We start from the raw sequence: 17850 nt of genomic DNA, 5'->3' as shown, positions 1-17850 counted from the left end.
GTGCAGTGGATAGAGCACCAGTGCAGGAGTCAGGAGGACCTGAGTTCAAATCTCACCTCAGACACTTGACACTCACTAGCTGTGTGACCTTGGGCAAGTCATTTTACCCCAATTGCCTCATCCTGGATCATCTCCAGTCATCCTGATGAATATCTACTCAATGGATTCAGATGGCTCTGGAGGAGAAGTGAGGTTGGTGACCTACACAGCCCTTTCTCACTCAAAACAAAGTCAAGTGCAGGTCATGTCATTATTTCTCTGATGGCATGGTCTTCTTTGGCAACAGAGGACAAACACACATGTTTTAATACTGTTTAGAAAATGTGGTCATGCCTCATAATGTGATAGAGTTAACCCTGAGCTCTCTTTGAGACAGTTAGGGGGTGCAGTAGATAGAGCTCTGGGTCTGAAGTCAGGAAGACTTGAGTTCAAATCCAGTCTCTAATACTTCCTGGCTCTATGACCATGGGCAAGTCGCTGAACCTCTGTTTGTCTTGGTTTCCCCAGATGTAAAATGGGGACAATAACAGCTAATCCCTACAATGGTGAGGATTAAATGAACTAATATGTATAAAGCACTTAGCATAGTGTCTGAAAGATATTCATCTTTCATTTTTGAAGAGGACATCTTGGGTGATGTCTTGATTTGCTTGAGAATTGGATTTAAGTCAGGTAAAGCTGCACAAAGTCTTCGGCCTCACCCTCTCTCTTCCTGACTTATTAGAATCCAGTGGCAGAAAAGTCAAGATGACCGAGGATGGCCCAGGATGCAGTGGGTGACCTTGGTATTTTCAATGTCTGACCAAGCTCTAAGTGCTCTGCAGAACCTGCTTCAGCTGCCTTCATGGGTGTTGGAACAAATTGTTTTCATCTGCCTATTCTGTCAGGGGATGTCTTCACATACTAGGTGCTAGTCCTCTCTGAACACCCCATACATTCCTGGCACATAGTGGCTGCTATATAAAAATGTTTATTCCTTTTCCTTCCTCTCCCCTCTCCCATGTTAATAGAGTGGCTGTTCTGGCTCTTCTTACCAAGATGAAAAGGCATTGGATTCAATGATATACTGTACTACACATCTATTTCTTTAGGATCAACTTAGATAAATTTGAGAGACTCACCACCGGGTTGACTATAAGGTAAGGAATTTTTCATTCATCATCAGAGGAACAGCTCAGGCAAAGAAACATGGCCTTTCTTCTGGGGGATGATGTCCAGCTGACTCTCCAACCTCCCAACTTCTCACTTAATGATTCTTGGCTAGTCCTGTTCCATGGCCTCCCCAGGCATCCCTAGAGGGGGCTGCCTAGGCTTCCTCAGGTGACTTGGGGCTACTATCATTGGTAGTCCTATCACCATAAGCAGCCCTCTCCTGGGCTGTGTTCCGCCCCCCAACTTCCTCTACTTACCCCAACTAAATTTTGTTCTGGCACAACAATAACTAGTTATAGTTAGTTAACTATCCATGTGGATGAGATTAAAGAAATTGGGAGTTTTGAAATTTATACATTTTTGTGACCAGTTCAAACTGGCTCACTAGATTTTATACTTTTCCTCCTTAAAATTTTATGTAAGAAAAAAAATCATTAACAGAGAGACATGAAAGTCTATTTACAAGATTAAATGCCTTCTTCTTAAAGAACGTTTTATTATTTCCTTTTGTTTTCATATTACAATCATTTTTGGATTCACTCTTCCTCCCCTCTGACCTTCAATGTGCTTTCCTTTTAACAAAGAAAAAGTTAAATGAAACCAGCTGACACAGCGAATATTTGACAACATATGGAATATTCCATACCCATAGTTCCCACCGCTCAGAAAAGGAAAACAAAAGAACAAAAGGAGAGTGCATTTCCTAATTGGTCTCCTTGCCTTGCCTTCAGGGGCAGCTAGGTGGCATAGTAGGTAAGATAGAATGCTGTGCCTGGAGTCAGAAAACCTGAATTCAAATTCAACCTCAGATACTTACTAGTTGTGTTACTCTGGACAAGTCTCTTAACTTTGTTTGCCTCAGTTTCCTCATCTGTAAAATGAGCTGCAGAAAGAAATGGCAATATCCCAAATGGGATCACAAAGAGTCAGATATGACTGAAAATAACTAATCAATATTTCCTTGCCTTCAGTCACTCCCCTCTCCAATTCACCTGCCCAAGTGATATTCCTAAAACACAGGTCTGACCATGTCACTCAGGAAGCTACAGTGGCTCCCTATTGCTTCCAGGATCAAATATAGATTTGTCTATTTGATATGGGAAACCCTTTACAATCTGGTTTCAGACTCCCCTTCTGGATTTAATCCATACACATTAGTCCCCTTTACTCATTCTGTATTTGGGCCAGACTGGCTTAGTGTTGCTTGGAGAACACTATTCCATCTCTTATCTCCATACATTTACACAAACTGTTTCCCCAGGTTTAAAAGGCACTCGTCACTTCCATCTCATAGCACTCCTAACTTTCTACAAAGCTCAGGTCAAGTACTATCATGGAAAATGACAGAAATGGGTCCTTTCCTGATACCCTCCCTCCTCAAACTGTTTGTAGCCCCTTCCCTAATTACTTTATATTTTGTATCTACTTATGAGTAATTATCATTTCCTTGGGTAGAATGTGAACTTCTTTACTGAGAGGAACAATTTAAATTGGTCTTTGTCAACCCAGTACTTACCTAACACAGGGCCTGAGCCTGTGATTCAATGTCATGATTAAGTTTATTGATTGATTGTTACCATATTAGGTACTTGCTTTGCACATTTCCAAATTGTTTTATATAATGGTTGTACCAATTCATGGCTCTACCACAACATCCCATTCATTGGTGTGCCTGTCATCCTGGACCCTCTTCAATAGTATTTTCATTTTTTGTCATCCTTCTTGATTTGCATATTGGGTGAAACCTCAGTGTTGTTTTAATGGGCTTTCCTTTCGTTATTAATGATTTGGAGTGATATTTCATGGCTGCTGATCATTTGCAATTATGAAAACCATTTGTACATATCCATGGACCACTTATCTAGTGGGAAGATTAAATAGCTTCTTTATGGCCTAGCTGTGGTCCCTCCTCCTCTGGCCAACCCAGTAGTGATTGAACTTCCTTTTCTCTGAATTGCTTTAGCATTTAGTCTTTAACCACACGATTTAGCACTCAAGTGTGCAGTCTTTTGGGTTGTACTTTAATTGTTACATATGTGTTAGTCTCCTCTCTTCAGCTAGACAGGGAAGATACCTGAATATTGAGAATGTGTCATACTCCTCTATCCTCCAGCACCTAGCACAGTGTAGATCCCTTAATACCAACTGGAAAAATACTTGGTGACTGACTTAAGGAAAATTTGAGAGCAAGGAACCTAAAATGCAAATGATTCAATAAGATAAACCAATATTTGAGTGCTAAATAATAAAAATAAACCAGTTCTATTGGGGCAGGGGACAGGAAGGAGATGCATTCAGTTTGAAACTGTTATTTAATTAGTGTAGACTAAAATTCCCTGATTCAGTGTAGCAATTTCTCTAATTTAGTCTTAGAGAGTTGTCTGGGGGCACCGTGGATAGAGCTCTGGGCATGGAATCACAAAGACTCATTTTCCTGAGTTTGCACTGATTCCCTGGTGACAGGAAAAAAACCCACGCAAAGAAGACTAACTAGTAATTTGCTGAATGATAAGAAATCCTCCTTAGGAGTTTTTCCTTTTCGGCCTGGATCTGTGACTACCACTTGGGAAGCCCTGATATGGAAATTCACTCCCCTAATAGGCCGCTCATCTGTAGTTTAGTCTTCCACAGTTGTGTCGAACGTACACTGAGAAAGGTTAAGGGATTTGCCCAAAGCAGACACAGCTAGTATTTTACTTCCAAAAAAAAAAAAAGAAAGCAAGAAAAATAACATGCAAAACACTAAACTAAATGGTTTCCGTATAAAGAATGTTCCAGATTTTTTGGGATGTTTATTAAGGGATAGTGGTAGCAATTATTCTGTTAATTGTAGTGAATGACTTGTTTTTTATTTCGGTATTCACGTGGGCACTCAGGGAACCCCAACTGTTTGGGGTGGTCTCTACAAAACGGAGTGCTGAACAGTTATTTCTGTGGTGTCACCAATTCTCCCTGGGTCACAAACGTCCCCACCATCCCACGTTCGCCCGATGGTGGCAAAAGGAGACAATATTGTGTTATGAAAAGGCTCCCTTTCCCCTCCCTTATCGGTTCTAGGAACAGTAAAGGAGTCTTCCTGGAAAGTGCAAACGAGTCAATCCGGCCTGATTCTGCTAGGGAAAGAGAAGGAGGGGAAAAAGAAAGGGGTTGGTTAGCCTTCCAGCCACCCCCGCCTCCCCAGATCACCCCTCCCCCACAGCTGGCCACCAGCCCAGGTCCAGCCCGGTGGCCTGGGCCCCTCTCCCATCCGAGACACAGAGTTTCTGGCTTTGGTCCTGGCCCTGAGCCTCAGCCCCACACTCGGAAACGAAGGAAACGCCTAAGTACGACCATTATTATTCATTTCTTTTCTTTTCTAAACACAAAACTAGACTACCAACTTCGGTCGGGCTTGTGATTCAGCCCCGAACGCCAACAGCCCGCACTTTGCTTGGGGGGGGGGGGGGTTCAGCAAACCCACACGCCTCCTTCCGAGTCTTGGCTCCCGGCGCGGGCAGGTTCGGGCTTAGGTTTCAGCAGAAGGGGAGGGAGGGGAGGGAGGGGAGGGGGCCGAAGCCGGGCGTGCAGCGCATGTGCAGGAAGAATCCGGAGAGCCGGCACTTATTGAGCGCCCGCTGTGTACCCGGGAGCCCGAGCTCGGCGCGGGGCCAGGGGGAGGTGTGTACGAGCCGCCAACTGCGTGCGTGCGTGTCCGGGGGAAGGAGGCGCGGGTCCCGCTCGCGCGGGGCGGGGAGGGGAGGAGGAGGAGGAGGAGGAGGAGGAGGGGGAGGAGAAGGAGGAGGGGGAGGAGGAGGAGGAGGAGGAGGAGGGGTGGGTTGGGGGTGTGTCTCCCGTCCGCTCCCTTCCCGGGGCGGGAAATCCGGGCCGGGTTGTGGCCGCGGCCGTGTACGTGAGCGCTGTGTCCCGGCGAAAGGCTGGCCAGGTGGGCGCGCACGGAGCCGAGGCGGGCGGGCTGCGCGGGGCCGGGCCGGCGGCGCTGGACTGGCGAGGCGAGCCGCGCGGTAACTTCCCCCGGCCGGAGGGCCCGGCGTGGCCGGGCAGGGACGGGGGTCGGGGCTGAGGGGGGTGGAGGGGGGGGCGACGCGGCTGTACCCCGCCGGGTGCAGGGGGGTGCATGCCCACTCGTCCCCGCCCGCTGGTCTCTGCCTCTTCCTCCCGCTCCCCAACTTTGCGCCCCTCTTCTCCCCCCTCCCCCGACGGCCGGCGTTCCAGGGCGCCTTTTGCCTCCGCTGCCCCCGGCCCTCGCTCCTCCCGCCCGCTGCTTTCAATCTCCACCCACCCACCCTCCGGAGCCTGGCTTCTGGATGCCTCCCGCCGCCGGTCCCACCCTCCTCTCCCGCCCTTCCCCTGGGCTCCCCTCTCCCTGTGCTCGGGGTCCCCCCCCCCCCGCCGCGCGCCCCTCGAGTTGTGCTCGGCTTCCTCCTTGCTCCCCGGCCCCTCGGCTCTCGGTAGCACCGCGGCCGGCCCGGTGGGGGCCTGGGGAGAAGGGAGTTTGTGCGCTGCAAACATCGGAACCGCAGAACACCTCCCCCCCCCTTCTGGGGGGAGACGCTCGGAGTTTGAGGTTTTTAACTCCTTCACCTTGGGATTGGCTGTGAACGTGGTGAAGTGTGGGTGGGGGGGGAGTGTGGGTGTGCGTGCGTGTGTGTGTATGTGTGTGTGTGTGTGTGTTACTGCTTTCCCTGCAGGAGCGGGCAGTTGGTAACAGCTCTCACCCCACTCCCAAATAGGCTGGGAGCATGTTTGGCCAAGCAGGCCGGGCACTTTCCCATGATCCTAGACCACCAAGGCACCGGGGTTACAGTGCTGCTCACTGCTTTCTGGAAAAGGGCAAAAAAGTCCATTCCTTCAGTCAGTCATCTATAGGTCCTGGATAGATAAAGTATTTATTAGAGCACGCTGTGCAAGGAGACACTCGTGAGAGCATACTCTTGCCAGAGTTCTGGGCAGGGGAAATTTTCCGGCCTGCTTCTTATTGGCGAGGAATTTACAACTTAAGGTTCTTAACGAGCCAACTCAGCTCCAGTATTTATAAAGTGCCTACTGTGTGTTCAAGCCCAGTGGGAATAACAAAAGAGTATTAAAACCCTCAACTTTTAGGTGTATACACTGGTTAAGGGAGATTACAGAGTGGGGTAGGGAATGGGTATTTATTAAGGTCTTACTATGTGCCTTACTATGACTTTATGAATAGTCTCATTTACTAGACACTGCAAGTCCTGCATGCATAAATAACTGTTAAGGAATCTTTTTTTTTTAAATTAGTGGGATGGGTTTTATCAAGAAAGATTTCCAGGAGGAGGTGAGTTTTGAAAGGTATACAAACTGAAAGATCAAAATAATGGATGGAAGAGAAGCATTTATTAAGCACCTACTCACTGTCCAGCCTGGCTCTGAGGATACAATGACAGAAATTAAAGTCTTTGATTTCAGGGCAATTACATTCTATTGGGGGAAGAACAGGTACACATGTAAGAATATAGAAAATACAAAGTATTAAATAGAAAGTAGTTGTGGTGGGGAAGCACTAGCAATTGGGGGAGGGGATTAGGAAAGGCCTCATGGTCAAAGTAGAAGGTCCATTCATTTATTTAACAAATGAGGTGTACAAAGGAAGTATTAAGGTACAGTTCCAGTACTTGAGGAGTTTGTAATCTTATTGGGGAGACAATAAATGAAACAGTTATTTAGCACCAAAAGGCACGGTAATTAAATGCTAAAACAGTGCCACCAAAATATGTACGATAGCCGTTAAAGAAAGTGATTGATCATTATAGGTAAAAAAAATAATCAAGTAATGCCTCAGTTTTTCAACAGTGCAGCAAATATTTGAATTCAGCGAAAATAGATACCTGCTATATACAGAATAAGCTAGGTACTGGTGGGAGATACCAATATGAATAAGATGCCCAACCTTCATGTAACTTATAGATAAGTAGGTGGATATAGCACCTACATATGCGATCTTGCCCCTTTCAGATCTAAATCTATAAAACTATAAACTGACTGGTGTAAAATAGAATTTATTAAGAGGACAAGAGACTTGAAGTAGGTGAGATTTAAGTTGGGCCCTTTAAGGATCAGTGAGATTTCCATAGGTATAAGGAGCAGGTGGTTCTTGATGTGGTGGATCTTGTGCAGGTGGAAATATAACATGACTTCTTTGGGGGACAGTGAAGAGACCACTTTGGCTGGATCAGGAGGTACCTGTTGAAAAGGTACTTTGGGACTAGTTTGAGAAGTTCCTTGAATGCCAGTATGAGATGTTGAACTCTATAGGTAACAGTGAGCCATTGAAGGTTGTGCAGTGTATGGGACCAAGTGTAAGAGGGATGAGCATTTATATGGCATCTGTTATGTGCCAGATACTGTGCTGAGTGCTTTACAGATATTATCTCATTTGATTCTCACAACAACCCTGGGAAATAGGCACTGTTATCATCCCCATTTTACACATGAGGAAACTGAGGCAGACAAGTTTAGTGACTTGTTCAGGTAGGTAGGAAGTGCCTGAGGCTGGGTTTGAACTTACATCTTCCTGACTCTAGTCGTAGCTTCTGAGCTCTGGCTCATTTAAAGAAGTTTTTTATAGGAGTGGTTTGTAGGACATTCCACGGAGGGCCTCTGATGCCTCGTTGTGACTGGGAGACCCTGGGTTCTTGAAGGCTTCACCAGGGGAGGAATTTAAGTTCTAGGTGGTACTTCTAAACTGGAAAGTATTGCCCATTGGCAGACTATATGCTTGTCACCAAAGACCAGCTTTGTTTGGGGAATCTTAGTCTCAGTTGACGATAGGAGGTTGTAATTTTTTAAATCTGTAAAAAACTCATGAAATATCTCTGAGGGCAAAAAAGGGGTTACCATCTGCTTTGACGGAAGATCTTCCTGCCCTGGAAAAATCATTGATCCTTGTATTGCTTATAGGATTAATTAAAGCAGCAAGATTTTGGAAGCAACCAAGAAGGAAGAAGGCTATTGTATTATTCTGGATATAAGATAATAAAACTTGAGCTGGGGTGAAGGTTGTAGAAATAGAAAATAAAGGGTGGATTTGAGAAGTTAGTAGTAAGAGAAAATGATGATGATGATGTAGGGAACAGGTTAAAGGACAGAGATGAATAGAAATTGGTTCCAGACTTGGAACACCAGGAAGGTGGAGTAACTTTTGGTGGTAATGGGGAAATTAGGAAGATATGTCTGTTTGGGGGAGGTATGATTGACTTTAATTTTAGAAGTTTCAGCTGTTTGGCAAAGCATCTATATGGAGAGAAATGTTTATTAGCCAGTGGAAGATGTCAGCCTGGTGAGAGGACGGAACTGCAGATGTCGATTTTTTGAGTGGCATTTAAACCATATGAGTAGATGAGCCCTTGAAGGAAATGAGCTATATGGGATAGTCCAACCCAACTCAAACTCACTAGGGTCACATTCCAGCTCACATGACTCCACTGCCCTTAGCTCCAGTCCCAGACTCAGTGTCAGCTCCCAAAGGATACACCTGGCTGAAACATGGGCTGAGGTAAGAGTAGGAAGGTTAAGTTGGAAAGGAGAGAAAGCTTAGCAACTGCACTAGGATTTGGGATTTCCTGAAAATAAGTTTGGAAGTAGATTCACTTTAGGTGATCTTGGCTGAGCCCCCAGAATCCCAAAATTCTTAATGTCGGCTTGCAGACCCACGAGAATGGTTTCATTTGACCCTGTCTTGAAGATGAGGGCAAATGGAATTTGGAGATTTGAGGCCAGGAAGGGACTTTGTCTAAGGCAGAAGTTGGTGGGGAGAAAAAGAAATTCTAATCCATGTAATCCGTGTTCCTTTTGGTCTTTGGTCTTGAAGTATCCATTCTGTCAGTGAGGGAATAGTGTGAGTAGACTGAGTTATATTGGTATAAGTGTGTATGCATATATACAAAGTATGTATACATATATGAAACATACACACATTTATATGTGCATACACATACTCTTATGTGATCTATGGGATTAGTAAAGCAGGGACCTAATTCACTAAAGATCTGTAGTTAAGGAATCTTGACTGTCTTTCCTTTATCCCTTTTTTAAGATTTAAGAACCTCTATGTTGGACTTGGCACCCCACCCAGATCAAAGGCATGGGAAAGAATCCTGGGTCTAGGAAACACTGTGCTCTCCAGGGTTGGTGTCCTTCCTGTTCCAGGCTGTTTGCTTATTACCTGGGATTGGGGCGACCAGTGGCTTAAACAAGAGGGGGACGGTACTTCCTGTGACCCAAACTCTGCTAGCCTTTCGCTAGGTTGATTTAGTATTGCTTAGTTTCTTCCTTCAGTCTCAACTTGCAACATCTGAAAGTTGAGGGTTTGGGGGGGATGTGTTGTACGAAAAGATTGCAGAGTTGCAGGATGAGCAACATGTTATTCTGTTATGGGGTTGGGTATGAAGCGGTGGCTACTAATCCTCTTGTCTCTGAGGGCAAGGGCAGTGAATTATCAAGTGAGAAGTGTTTCACACAGTCATATGTTACTCACTATTATGAAAAAACTATTACGTGGATGGCAAGAAATATAAGTCCTACTAGATTATTCATTGTAAGGGATTTTCATTCCTGTTTGGGTGTCTGCTGTTTTTAAAGCTGTTCTTCCTGGGTGTTGTCAGTGATGCAAAGGAAGTACAGACAAGGGCCCCTATTGTTTACAGTCTGGTGTGGGTCTTGTCACACCCTGGGACTCAGTTTCCATATCTGTAAAGTGAACAGGGTAGGATGTCTTGTTTCTAAGCTAAGGATTCAGCTATTCTATTATAAAAATTAAGGGAGAGGGTGGGGAGAACATTTTCAGGTTGGGCAAGGTCTTATAGAGAAGGTAAGATTTGAATTGGTCCTCTGAAGAGTAGGTTTAAAGTCAAGGATGAGTGAGGCATATGTTTGAATGAAGGAAGAAACGGGGCTGAAACACTTGTTAATAATAATAGCTAGCATTTATATAACTCTTTGTTTGCAAAGCACTTTGCACAAATGTTAACCAATTTGATCCTCACGACAGCTCTGGGAGATAGGTGCTATTATTAACACACCCATTTTTCCAGAAGAGGAAGGTGAAACCAACAGAGGTCAAGTGACCTGCCCAGGGCTACACAGCTAGTAAGTGCCTGAGGACAGTTTTGACATCTGGTCTTCCTGACTCCAGGTCCAGTGCCCTAACCTCTGTGCCACCTAGCTGCCTTATTGGGGAATGATGGGAAACAAAACTGGAAAGGTAGGTTGAAGCTGCATCATAAAGGGTCTTGAATGTGAGGCTAAACTTTATTTACTTTATCTGGTAGGCATTGGGAGGACATTAGAAGTTCTTTAGTAGTAAAGTAACATTTTGAAAACTGGCCAGAGAGGGAGAAGGAGGAGAGGAAGAGAAAAAAAGAAGGAAGGGAGAGAGACAGAGATCAATGGAACACTAATTCAGAGGTTTTTGTAATGTTTTTTTTTTTATTTGGAATTTTCCATTGAAGTGATAATTCTGGGGGGATTTGATGTGTACTTTGTATTTTAAGGGATACCTCTTGTGTGTTAAAGTTACCCCCAGTCTTTCTTTCACATGCTAATATAAATGAATCTTATCATGCTCGAATTCTGTGATGTCATCCAGTTGCTTGGTATATCCAGATTGCTTTGCATTATATTCCCAGGAATTGGTCACAAGGTGTGAAATGCACCTCTCCCCTCTTCCAGCATGAAAGAGTGAAATTAGGAAGGATGATTATGTGGCTAAACCTCTGAGAAATTGTTTCACTTACAGGGCAACTGAAGTCCTGCAAGGCAGACATATACAATTACATAAAGATTCAGAAATTCTTCAGGGTATCTGATTCAACCCTGCAGATTAACTCTGGTTTGTAATCAGGCTGGTTTAGTGTGGAATTGCCACAACTGTGTAGAGAATCAAAGCCTTTGCCATGGTTCTGGAATTGGTATCATCTCCAAAATATCCTACAGATCAAGAAGATCTGACAGAGATATGTTGTTCATGCTGCCATTTGCAAGGCAGAAGAAAACAACTTTAAAAATTGCATTTTTTAGACCTTTTCATCAGAATACCTTTAGTTAATGACTTTAGTTAAAAATACACTAACAGTCATAAAGATAGAATATAAAGATAGATAACTAGGAACCAACATAAGTTCATTGAAAACAAATCAGTGCTACACTAACTTCATTTCTTCTTTTAAAATTTTTAAAGGGCCTCATTAAATTAATAGATTAGGGGAAGGATATAGTGTTTTGATTTTAACAAGATATTTGACAGAGTCATGACTTTAATCGTAAAGATGACTAAATATATGTTGGCAGATAGTATCCTTAGGTCAGGATCGGCATCTGTGCATTAACCATGTATAGCTTTTTAAGTCTTTCTCTGGCTCATTTAGTTAAAACAGACATGAGTTAGTAGTTATATGCTGACATCATATTAACAAGGAAGCAAATTACTTTGAGTGTAGTAGGCTAGGCCTAGAGCTTTTATCCATCCTACCACCATATTAGGTTGTTGTACTTGGGCATCTTCTTAATTGTTGGCCCTATTTACATGTGTTTCCTCTTCCCTCTCTCCCTTGGCTTCCTTCTTTCCTTCATTTCCTCTTGTTCATATCTTATGGACTGAGACCCAAGTTCTCCCTGCTTTTTAAGGTGACAGTCAGTTAATATGATAACCTCATGGAGAAGAATCTGTTACCTTCCTGGAAACTTCTAATTCCTAGACAGCATGTGCACATTATAACTAGGGCCTTTTGGAGTCAATCCGTAATTGATTTGGCTTTATTATCATATTAACTTGTATAAAGTAAAAAAGAAAAACAAAAATGTATCATCAGTATAGATAAGATTGATAAGAAAATTTCTCTGGCATTGATTGGAAAAAATATAAAACATGATATGGCTTTTCATAAAGACTTATTTTTGAAGAATATTATAACTCCATTAAGTTGTTGATATCTTTATTAGGGGAATTCAAAGCTTGTTGAATTCAGTAAATAATACTCAAAGAATGTTTGGAAAGAGTGGTGTGTTTCTAGCAGAGTGTGACAGAACTCTATCTCTGGTCTTTTCTTGTTTGACAGTTTCATCACTAACTCCCTAAAAAAAAATGTTCTGCTTACCATATTGGCAGTAGACAGAAGGTTGAAAGGGTTGACTAATGACATATTAGAGATAGTTGATATGATAGATGACTGAATCAAGATGCAAAATGATCCCTGCAGAATGGAATGCTGGGTCGAAACCAAGAAGATGGAATTGAGCAGACCTAAATAGAATATATCCAATTCATGTGGCATAGATCTGGGAGGTATGCTCATGTCTATATCACAGGAAATAATAGTCATACAGCATTCTTATTTAGGTCATACCACACTTCGTTTATTGTGCTGTCTGGTATACATATTTTAAGAGGGAAATGAGCAGAGTCCAGAGGAGAAGAAGAGTCTGACACATAAGAAAAAATTGGAAGAACTGGGAATGTTTAAAAGAAAAGGAGTTGGTAATTAACTTCAAGTATTTGACAGATTGTCTTGTAGGAGAAAACTCAGAATTGTAGGCTGTGAGAGCTGGAAAAGTTCCAGAGTATGAGATTAGGACCAATGAGGGGATGTTGATACAAAGTAAATTTCCTCTCAATGTAGGGGGAAAAAATGGCTTAAAGTAGATCATCACAGAGATGAATAACTAGAAAAGTAGGTGAGATGATCATGTAGAAAGAGACAAAGATGACCTATAGAAGGCTTGCATGTCCTGTTGCTGTCCATGTAATGTCAAGATTTCTAGAAGGCCCTTAGCATATTGGATGCCCTGTGGAGGGCGTGGACCAGCATTACACAGGGTCAGGGAGTACCTATATCAATTGGATTATTGATCTGTCAATATATAGAAGTACAAAGAACTCTGTAATTACTAGGACTGCTTAAAAAAAGTAGAAAAAGAACCTACTCTGTGAGAGAATTCTCTATTACTGGAGGCCCAGTCAGAAATATTGAAGAGAATCCTCCTTCATTTAGTAGCAATTAGTCTAGCCCTAAAGTAAGGTCTCTTTGAACTCTTAAGTTTTGCAAAATGTAAGATATGATCATGCTGATTGGTATCATTAATGAGGCCTTATTGACTCTAATTATGTGGTATTTATGACAAATGTATTTATATGACCTTTTGGGAAAAGGTTGCAAAACTAGATAAGCCATGAGCTGACTATTCAATGAAAATATTTATTAAATGTCTGCTATGTGCAGTGTACTGTGTTATGTGCTGGAGATAAAAGGCAGAAATGAAATTACCTCTACCTTCAAGGAGCTTATCCTAATACTAAGAAAAACTAAGTGACAATGTAGATAGATTGCCATCTTTGGCGTTAGCTGTCCAGGTGTGGTTTTGGGCAAGTTGCTTAACCACTCAAAGCCTTGGTTTTCTCATCTGTAGACTGGCAATAGATGGTTTAATGGATAGAGTGATGGGCTAGGAGTCAGGAAAACCTGACTTCAAATTTGACTTCAGACATTTAATAGCTGTGTGACCCTGGGCAAGGCATTTATCCTCTGTTGCCCAGTCGTAATCCACTATAGAAGGAAATGGCAAACTACTCCCAAGGACAGCATTGGCGTAGTGTGATCCACAAGGGTGTGAAGAGTTGGTCACATCTGAATGAGTGAACATGAGCAGCAGCAATAATGTTTGCCATACTTATTTCAGTTGGGTGATGTTGAAGGAAAACTTGGCAAATCTTAAAGTGCCAGTTAATTGGGAGAGAATGATGATGAATGAGACAAGTAGGTTGCACAGTAGGTAGAGCACCAGGTCTGGAGTCAGGAAGATCTGAGTTCAGATTAGGCTTTAGATACTTACTAGCTGTGTGACCCTGGGCAAGTCATTTAACCTGTTTGCCTCAGTTTCCTCATCCTTAAAATGAGCTAGAGAAGGAAATGGCAAACTACTCCAGTGTCTTGACCAGGAAAACCCCAAAAGGGGTCACAAAGAGTTGGACGCACCTGAAATGACTGAACTCTGATGATGGATTGATTATCCATCCTTCTGTGGAAGAACTTCAGTCATGGGAAGCCCATAACCTCTTTGGACAACCTGTTTCACTTTGGACAACTCTCATTTTTAGGAAGTTTCTTACATTTTAAGAAGGCCCTTGATGAGTTTGAGAATAATCAAAGGAGGGCTTCAGAGATGGTAGAGGACCTGGAGTTCTTGCCAGATGAAGATTAATTGAAAGAACTAAGAATGTCTTCTAGCCTGGAGAAGTGAAGACCTGGGAAAGTGTGATGGATAGCCGTAGTCAAATATTAGAAGGGCTGTCATTTGGAAGAGATGATTTGGAACTACTCTGGTTGGCTTCCAGATCTGAACCTAGGAGCATAGATTTGGAACTGGAAGGAATCTTGGAGCCTATTTAATTCAATCCCCTCATTTTACACATGAGGAAACTGAACTTCAGAAAGGTTGTCCAGGATCATAGAGAGATGATAGAAGTGTCAGAGATGGTATCTGACTCCAAGGCCATCATTCTTTCCACTCTGCACCCTGCCTCCAGATGTGAGCTATGCCAGGGCAAAGAACAACAGTACTGCTACCTTTTCCATGTATACCTCTGTTAACTGAGCCTAGATCTGAGTTAAGCTTATTTGGCTGCTGTATCACACAACAAACACAAGAGTACTTGGGAAGTGCTTATTAAACCTCGAAGCACCATATAAATGTCAGTTCCTTATTGAGAAGCTTCAGAATATATTGAAATGACTACTGTTGGTCCTGGAGTTGGGGAAGATTGGATTTGAGGCCCGCCTCCTTCTGAAAGTATGACTGAGAATTTACTAGGCTAGAATACAGTAGGGTAATTTCCTCTTTAGTCCTGGCTGGCCTCTTTGTCTCTCTGATTATAGCCTAAGGTCACGTTAGCTTTTTTGGCTGCTGTATATGCCACTGTTCACTCACATTGAACTTGTCATCCACCAGAAACTTTCAGATCTTATCCAGCAAACTGCTCTCCAACCAGGCCTCTCCTTGTACTTGGGAAGTTGACTTTTTGAAATCAAGGGTGAGACTTCACATTTATCTTTGATAATTTCATTCTAGTAAATCTGGCCTAACATTCTAAGTTGTCAGGATGTTTTTGGATCTTTATGCTATCATCCAGTATGTTAGTTTCCTCTCCTATCTTTGTTAAAGTGAAATGTTATAAATATGCCTCAGGTCTTTAATTACATTTTTTATTAAGTAACAATAGGGAAGCAATTATAGATCCCTGGGTCACTCCACTAGAGCCCCCCTGCCCCCAATTCAAGGTGTCATTTAATTATTAGGGTCTGACCATTCAAGTGGTTCCAAATCTACATAATTAGACAGCTTGATCACAGCAAGGTGGTGCAGTGAATAGAGCACTGGACTGGAAATCAGGAAGACTCATCTTCATGAGTTCAAATCTGGCTTTAGATACTTATTAGCTGTGTGATACTGACAAGTCATTTAACCTTGTGTGCCTCAGTTTCCTCATCTGTAAAATGATCTGTAGAAAGAAATGGCAAACCACTCCAGTATCTTTGCCAAGAAAACCCCAAATGGGATCATGAAGAATTAAACATGATTGAAAAACAACTGAACAGCTAACCCACCATTTTCTGTGTTGTCCACAAGGATATTGTGAGATCTTTGTCATGCTTTGCTGTAATCTCAGTAAACTTTATCCTGGAGAGACAACTCGGTGGCTGAGTGTACAGAGTGCTAGGACTGGAGTCAGGAAGAAGGGAGTTCAAATTCGACTTTAGACGCTTAACTTAGCTCTGTGATTCTGACCAAGCCACTTAACCTATTTGCCTCAGTTTCTTCAACTATAGAATGGGGACAATCTACCTTATAGGGTTGTTGTGAGTATCACATGAGATAATGTTTGTAAAAGTGCTTGGTACAGCAACAGGGTTGGGGAACCTTCAACCTTGAGGCCACATGTGGCCCTCTAGTGTGACCCTTTGACTGAGTCTAAGTTTTACAGAATAAATCCCCTTCGAGAATTGGTTCTGTAAAACTTGGATTCAGTCAAAAGTCTGAACTTGAGGACTTAGAGGGCCATATGAGGTCTTGGGGCTACAGGTTCCCCACCCCTGGCTCTAGAACATAGTAGGCACTGTAGAAATGCTGATTTCTCTTCCCACTCCTCCATAGTGAAGTTGTCTGACTTGGAATCGTGAAGACCTAGGTTCTAAACTTGCCTCTGATGCTTACTGGCTGTGTGACTGTGGGTAAAAAGTTTAACTTCTTTGAACTTCAATTTCTTCCTCTGTAAAAAGAGAATAAGATCAGTGGTATGTTTTTCTGCAGGGTTTTTGGGACAGTCAGATGAGGTAATGTTTGTCTGCATTAAAAAGGAAACAAGGTTAGGCTGGCATGACCTGTTCTTGATGAAGCCATCTTGTTTCTTTATGATTGCAGCTTCCATTTCTAGATGTTTACTAACCATCCCTTTAATAATTACATTCTAGGATTTTGCTAGGAATTAAATTCAGACTCATTGACCTATCGTGTGTAGAATTCACTTTCTAACTTAGAACAACAACAACAAAACATGACATTTGCCCAGCAGCACCATTCATGTTTTTTGCATCATTGTAGAGGTCACTGACAATGTGTCAGCAATTGTGTATGCCAAGTTTTTGTTTTTAAAGTATCTTCAGTTGCAGTTTGTCCTACCTGGTGATTGAATTCATTTAGGTGGCTAAATGCTTTCATATCTCTTCACTGATCTTGGGTTTCAGCTCCCTGTTAACCATTCCCCACCTACCCCCCAATCCTTTCCAGTCTTTTGGGAGCCACAACTCATTAGTTATAGAAAGGCAGTGGATGGCGTAGTCTGTATTTGCTATTTTATAACTTTACTAACCTAAAGCTGCACCAAGGCGTTTGGAACACCCTCTATATGTTTAATCTCTGAGGTGACATCTCATTTCTTGCCTCCATGACTTTTGTACAGGTGGTCCACCATGTCAGATGTGCACTCATTCCTCATGTCTGTCTAATAGGATCCCTAGATTCCTTTGAAGCATACAGCACAGATGCCACCTCATTCAACCCACTGACATTTATTAATTTGCTTATTACATGCCAGGCATTGTGCTCTGGATAGAAATGAAAAAGTGAGAGTTCCTGTCCTCAAGGAGCTTACATTCTGTCTGGGGGTTGGGGTGGGGACATTTGCAACATGTTCCCACATGTAAACAAATAAAGACTTTATACAAAATGATTTGAAGGAGGAAAAGCCAGTAGGTGGGTGAGTCAGGAAAGGCCTGTTGAGGAGCATGGCTCCAATAGGGTACATCCTGTGCAAAGACATAGTGGGTTAGACTATTTTGGCTGGAATGTAGAGCATGTGAGCAGGAGTAATGCAGTCAGTTGGGAAAGACAGGCTGAACTCAGATTGTGAAGGGCTTTGAATGCCACACCAAGGAATTTCAGTTTTATCCCAGAGGTAATAAGGAACCACTGGAATTTTTTTGCCCCAAGAGTGAAGTGGTTTAGAAGAAAATCATGTTGGCTTGAGAAAAATCACATTGGCAGCTCTGTGGAGGATTTATTGAAGAAAGGAAAGCCTGGATGCACAGTGTTCAGGTAGGAGCCTGTTGAAGTCATCCGAGTTTTGAGGTGATGCAGAATTGAAGATTTGTTTGTGGAGTGAGTGGCAGGAAATGGCCAGACTTG

General features: G+C 42.9%; 1 protein-coding gene across 5 annotated transcripts in view; it reads left to right on the top strand.

The window, feature by feature from the left end:
- Positions 1-4384: 4384 nt before the first annotated feature.
- The window catches only part of ZNF395 (zinc finger protein 395), a 73855-nt gene continuing 60389 nt past the window's right edge, over positions 4385-17850 (top strand). The window contains exon 1 of one of the 5 annotated variants that reach the window (XM_072634800.1): positions 4385-4475. Coding sequence is in view for 1 of the 5 variants with exons in the window: in XM_072634797.1 (XP_072490898.1) it covers positions 5457-5716 (260 nt within the window). In the remaining 4 variants the exon portion in view is untranslated. Of the gene's footprint in view, positions 4476-4756; positions 4810-4989; positions 5154-5241; positions 5717-17850 lie in introns of those variants that run through there. The other 4 variants (XM_072634801.1, XM_072634799.1, XM_072634798.1 and 1 more) reach the window with 4 other exon arrangements.

This window comes from Notamacropus eugenii, chromosome 1 (assembly GCF_028372415.1).
Source record: "Notamacropus eugenii isolate mMacEug1 chromosome 1, mMacEug1.pri_v2, whole genome shotgun sequence".
Taxonomy (NCBI): domain Eukaryota; kingdom Metazoa; phylum Chordata; class Mammalia; order Diprotodontia; family Macropodidae; genus Notamacropus; species Notamacropus eugenii.
This window is presented reverse-complemented; position numbering and strand designations above follow the sequence as displayed.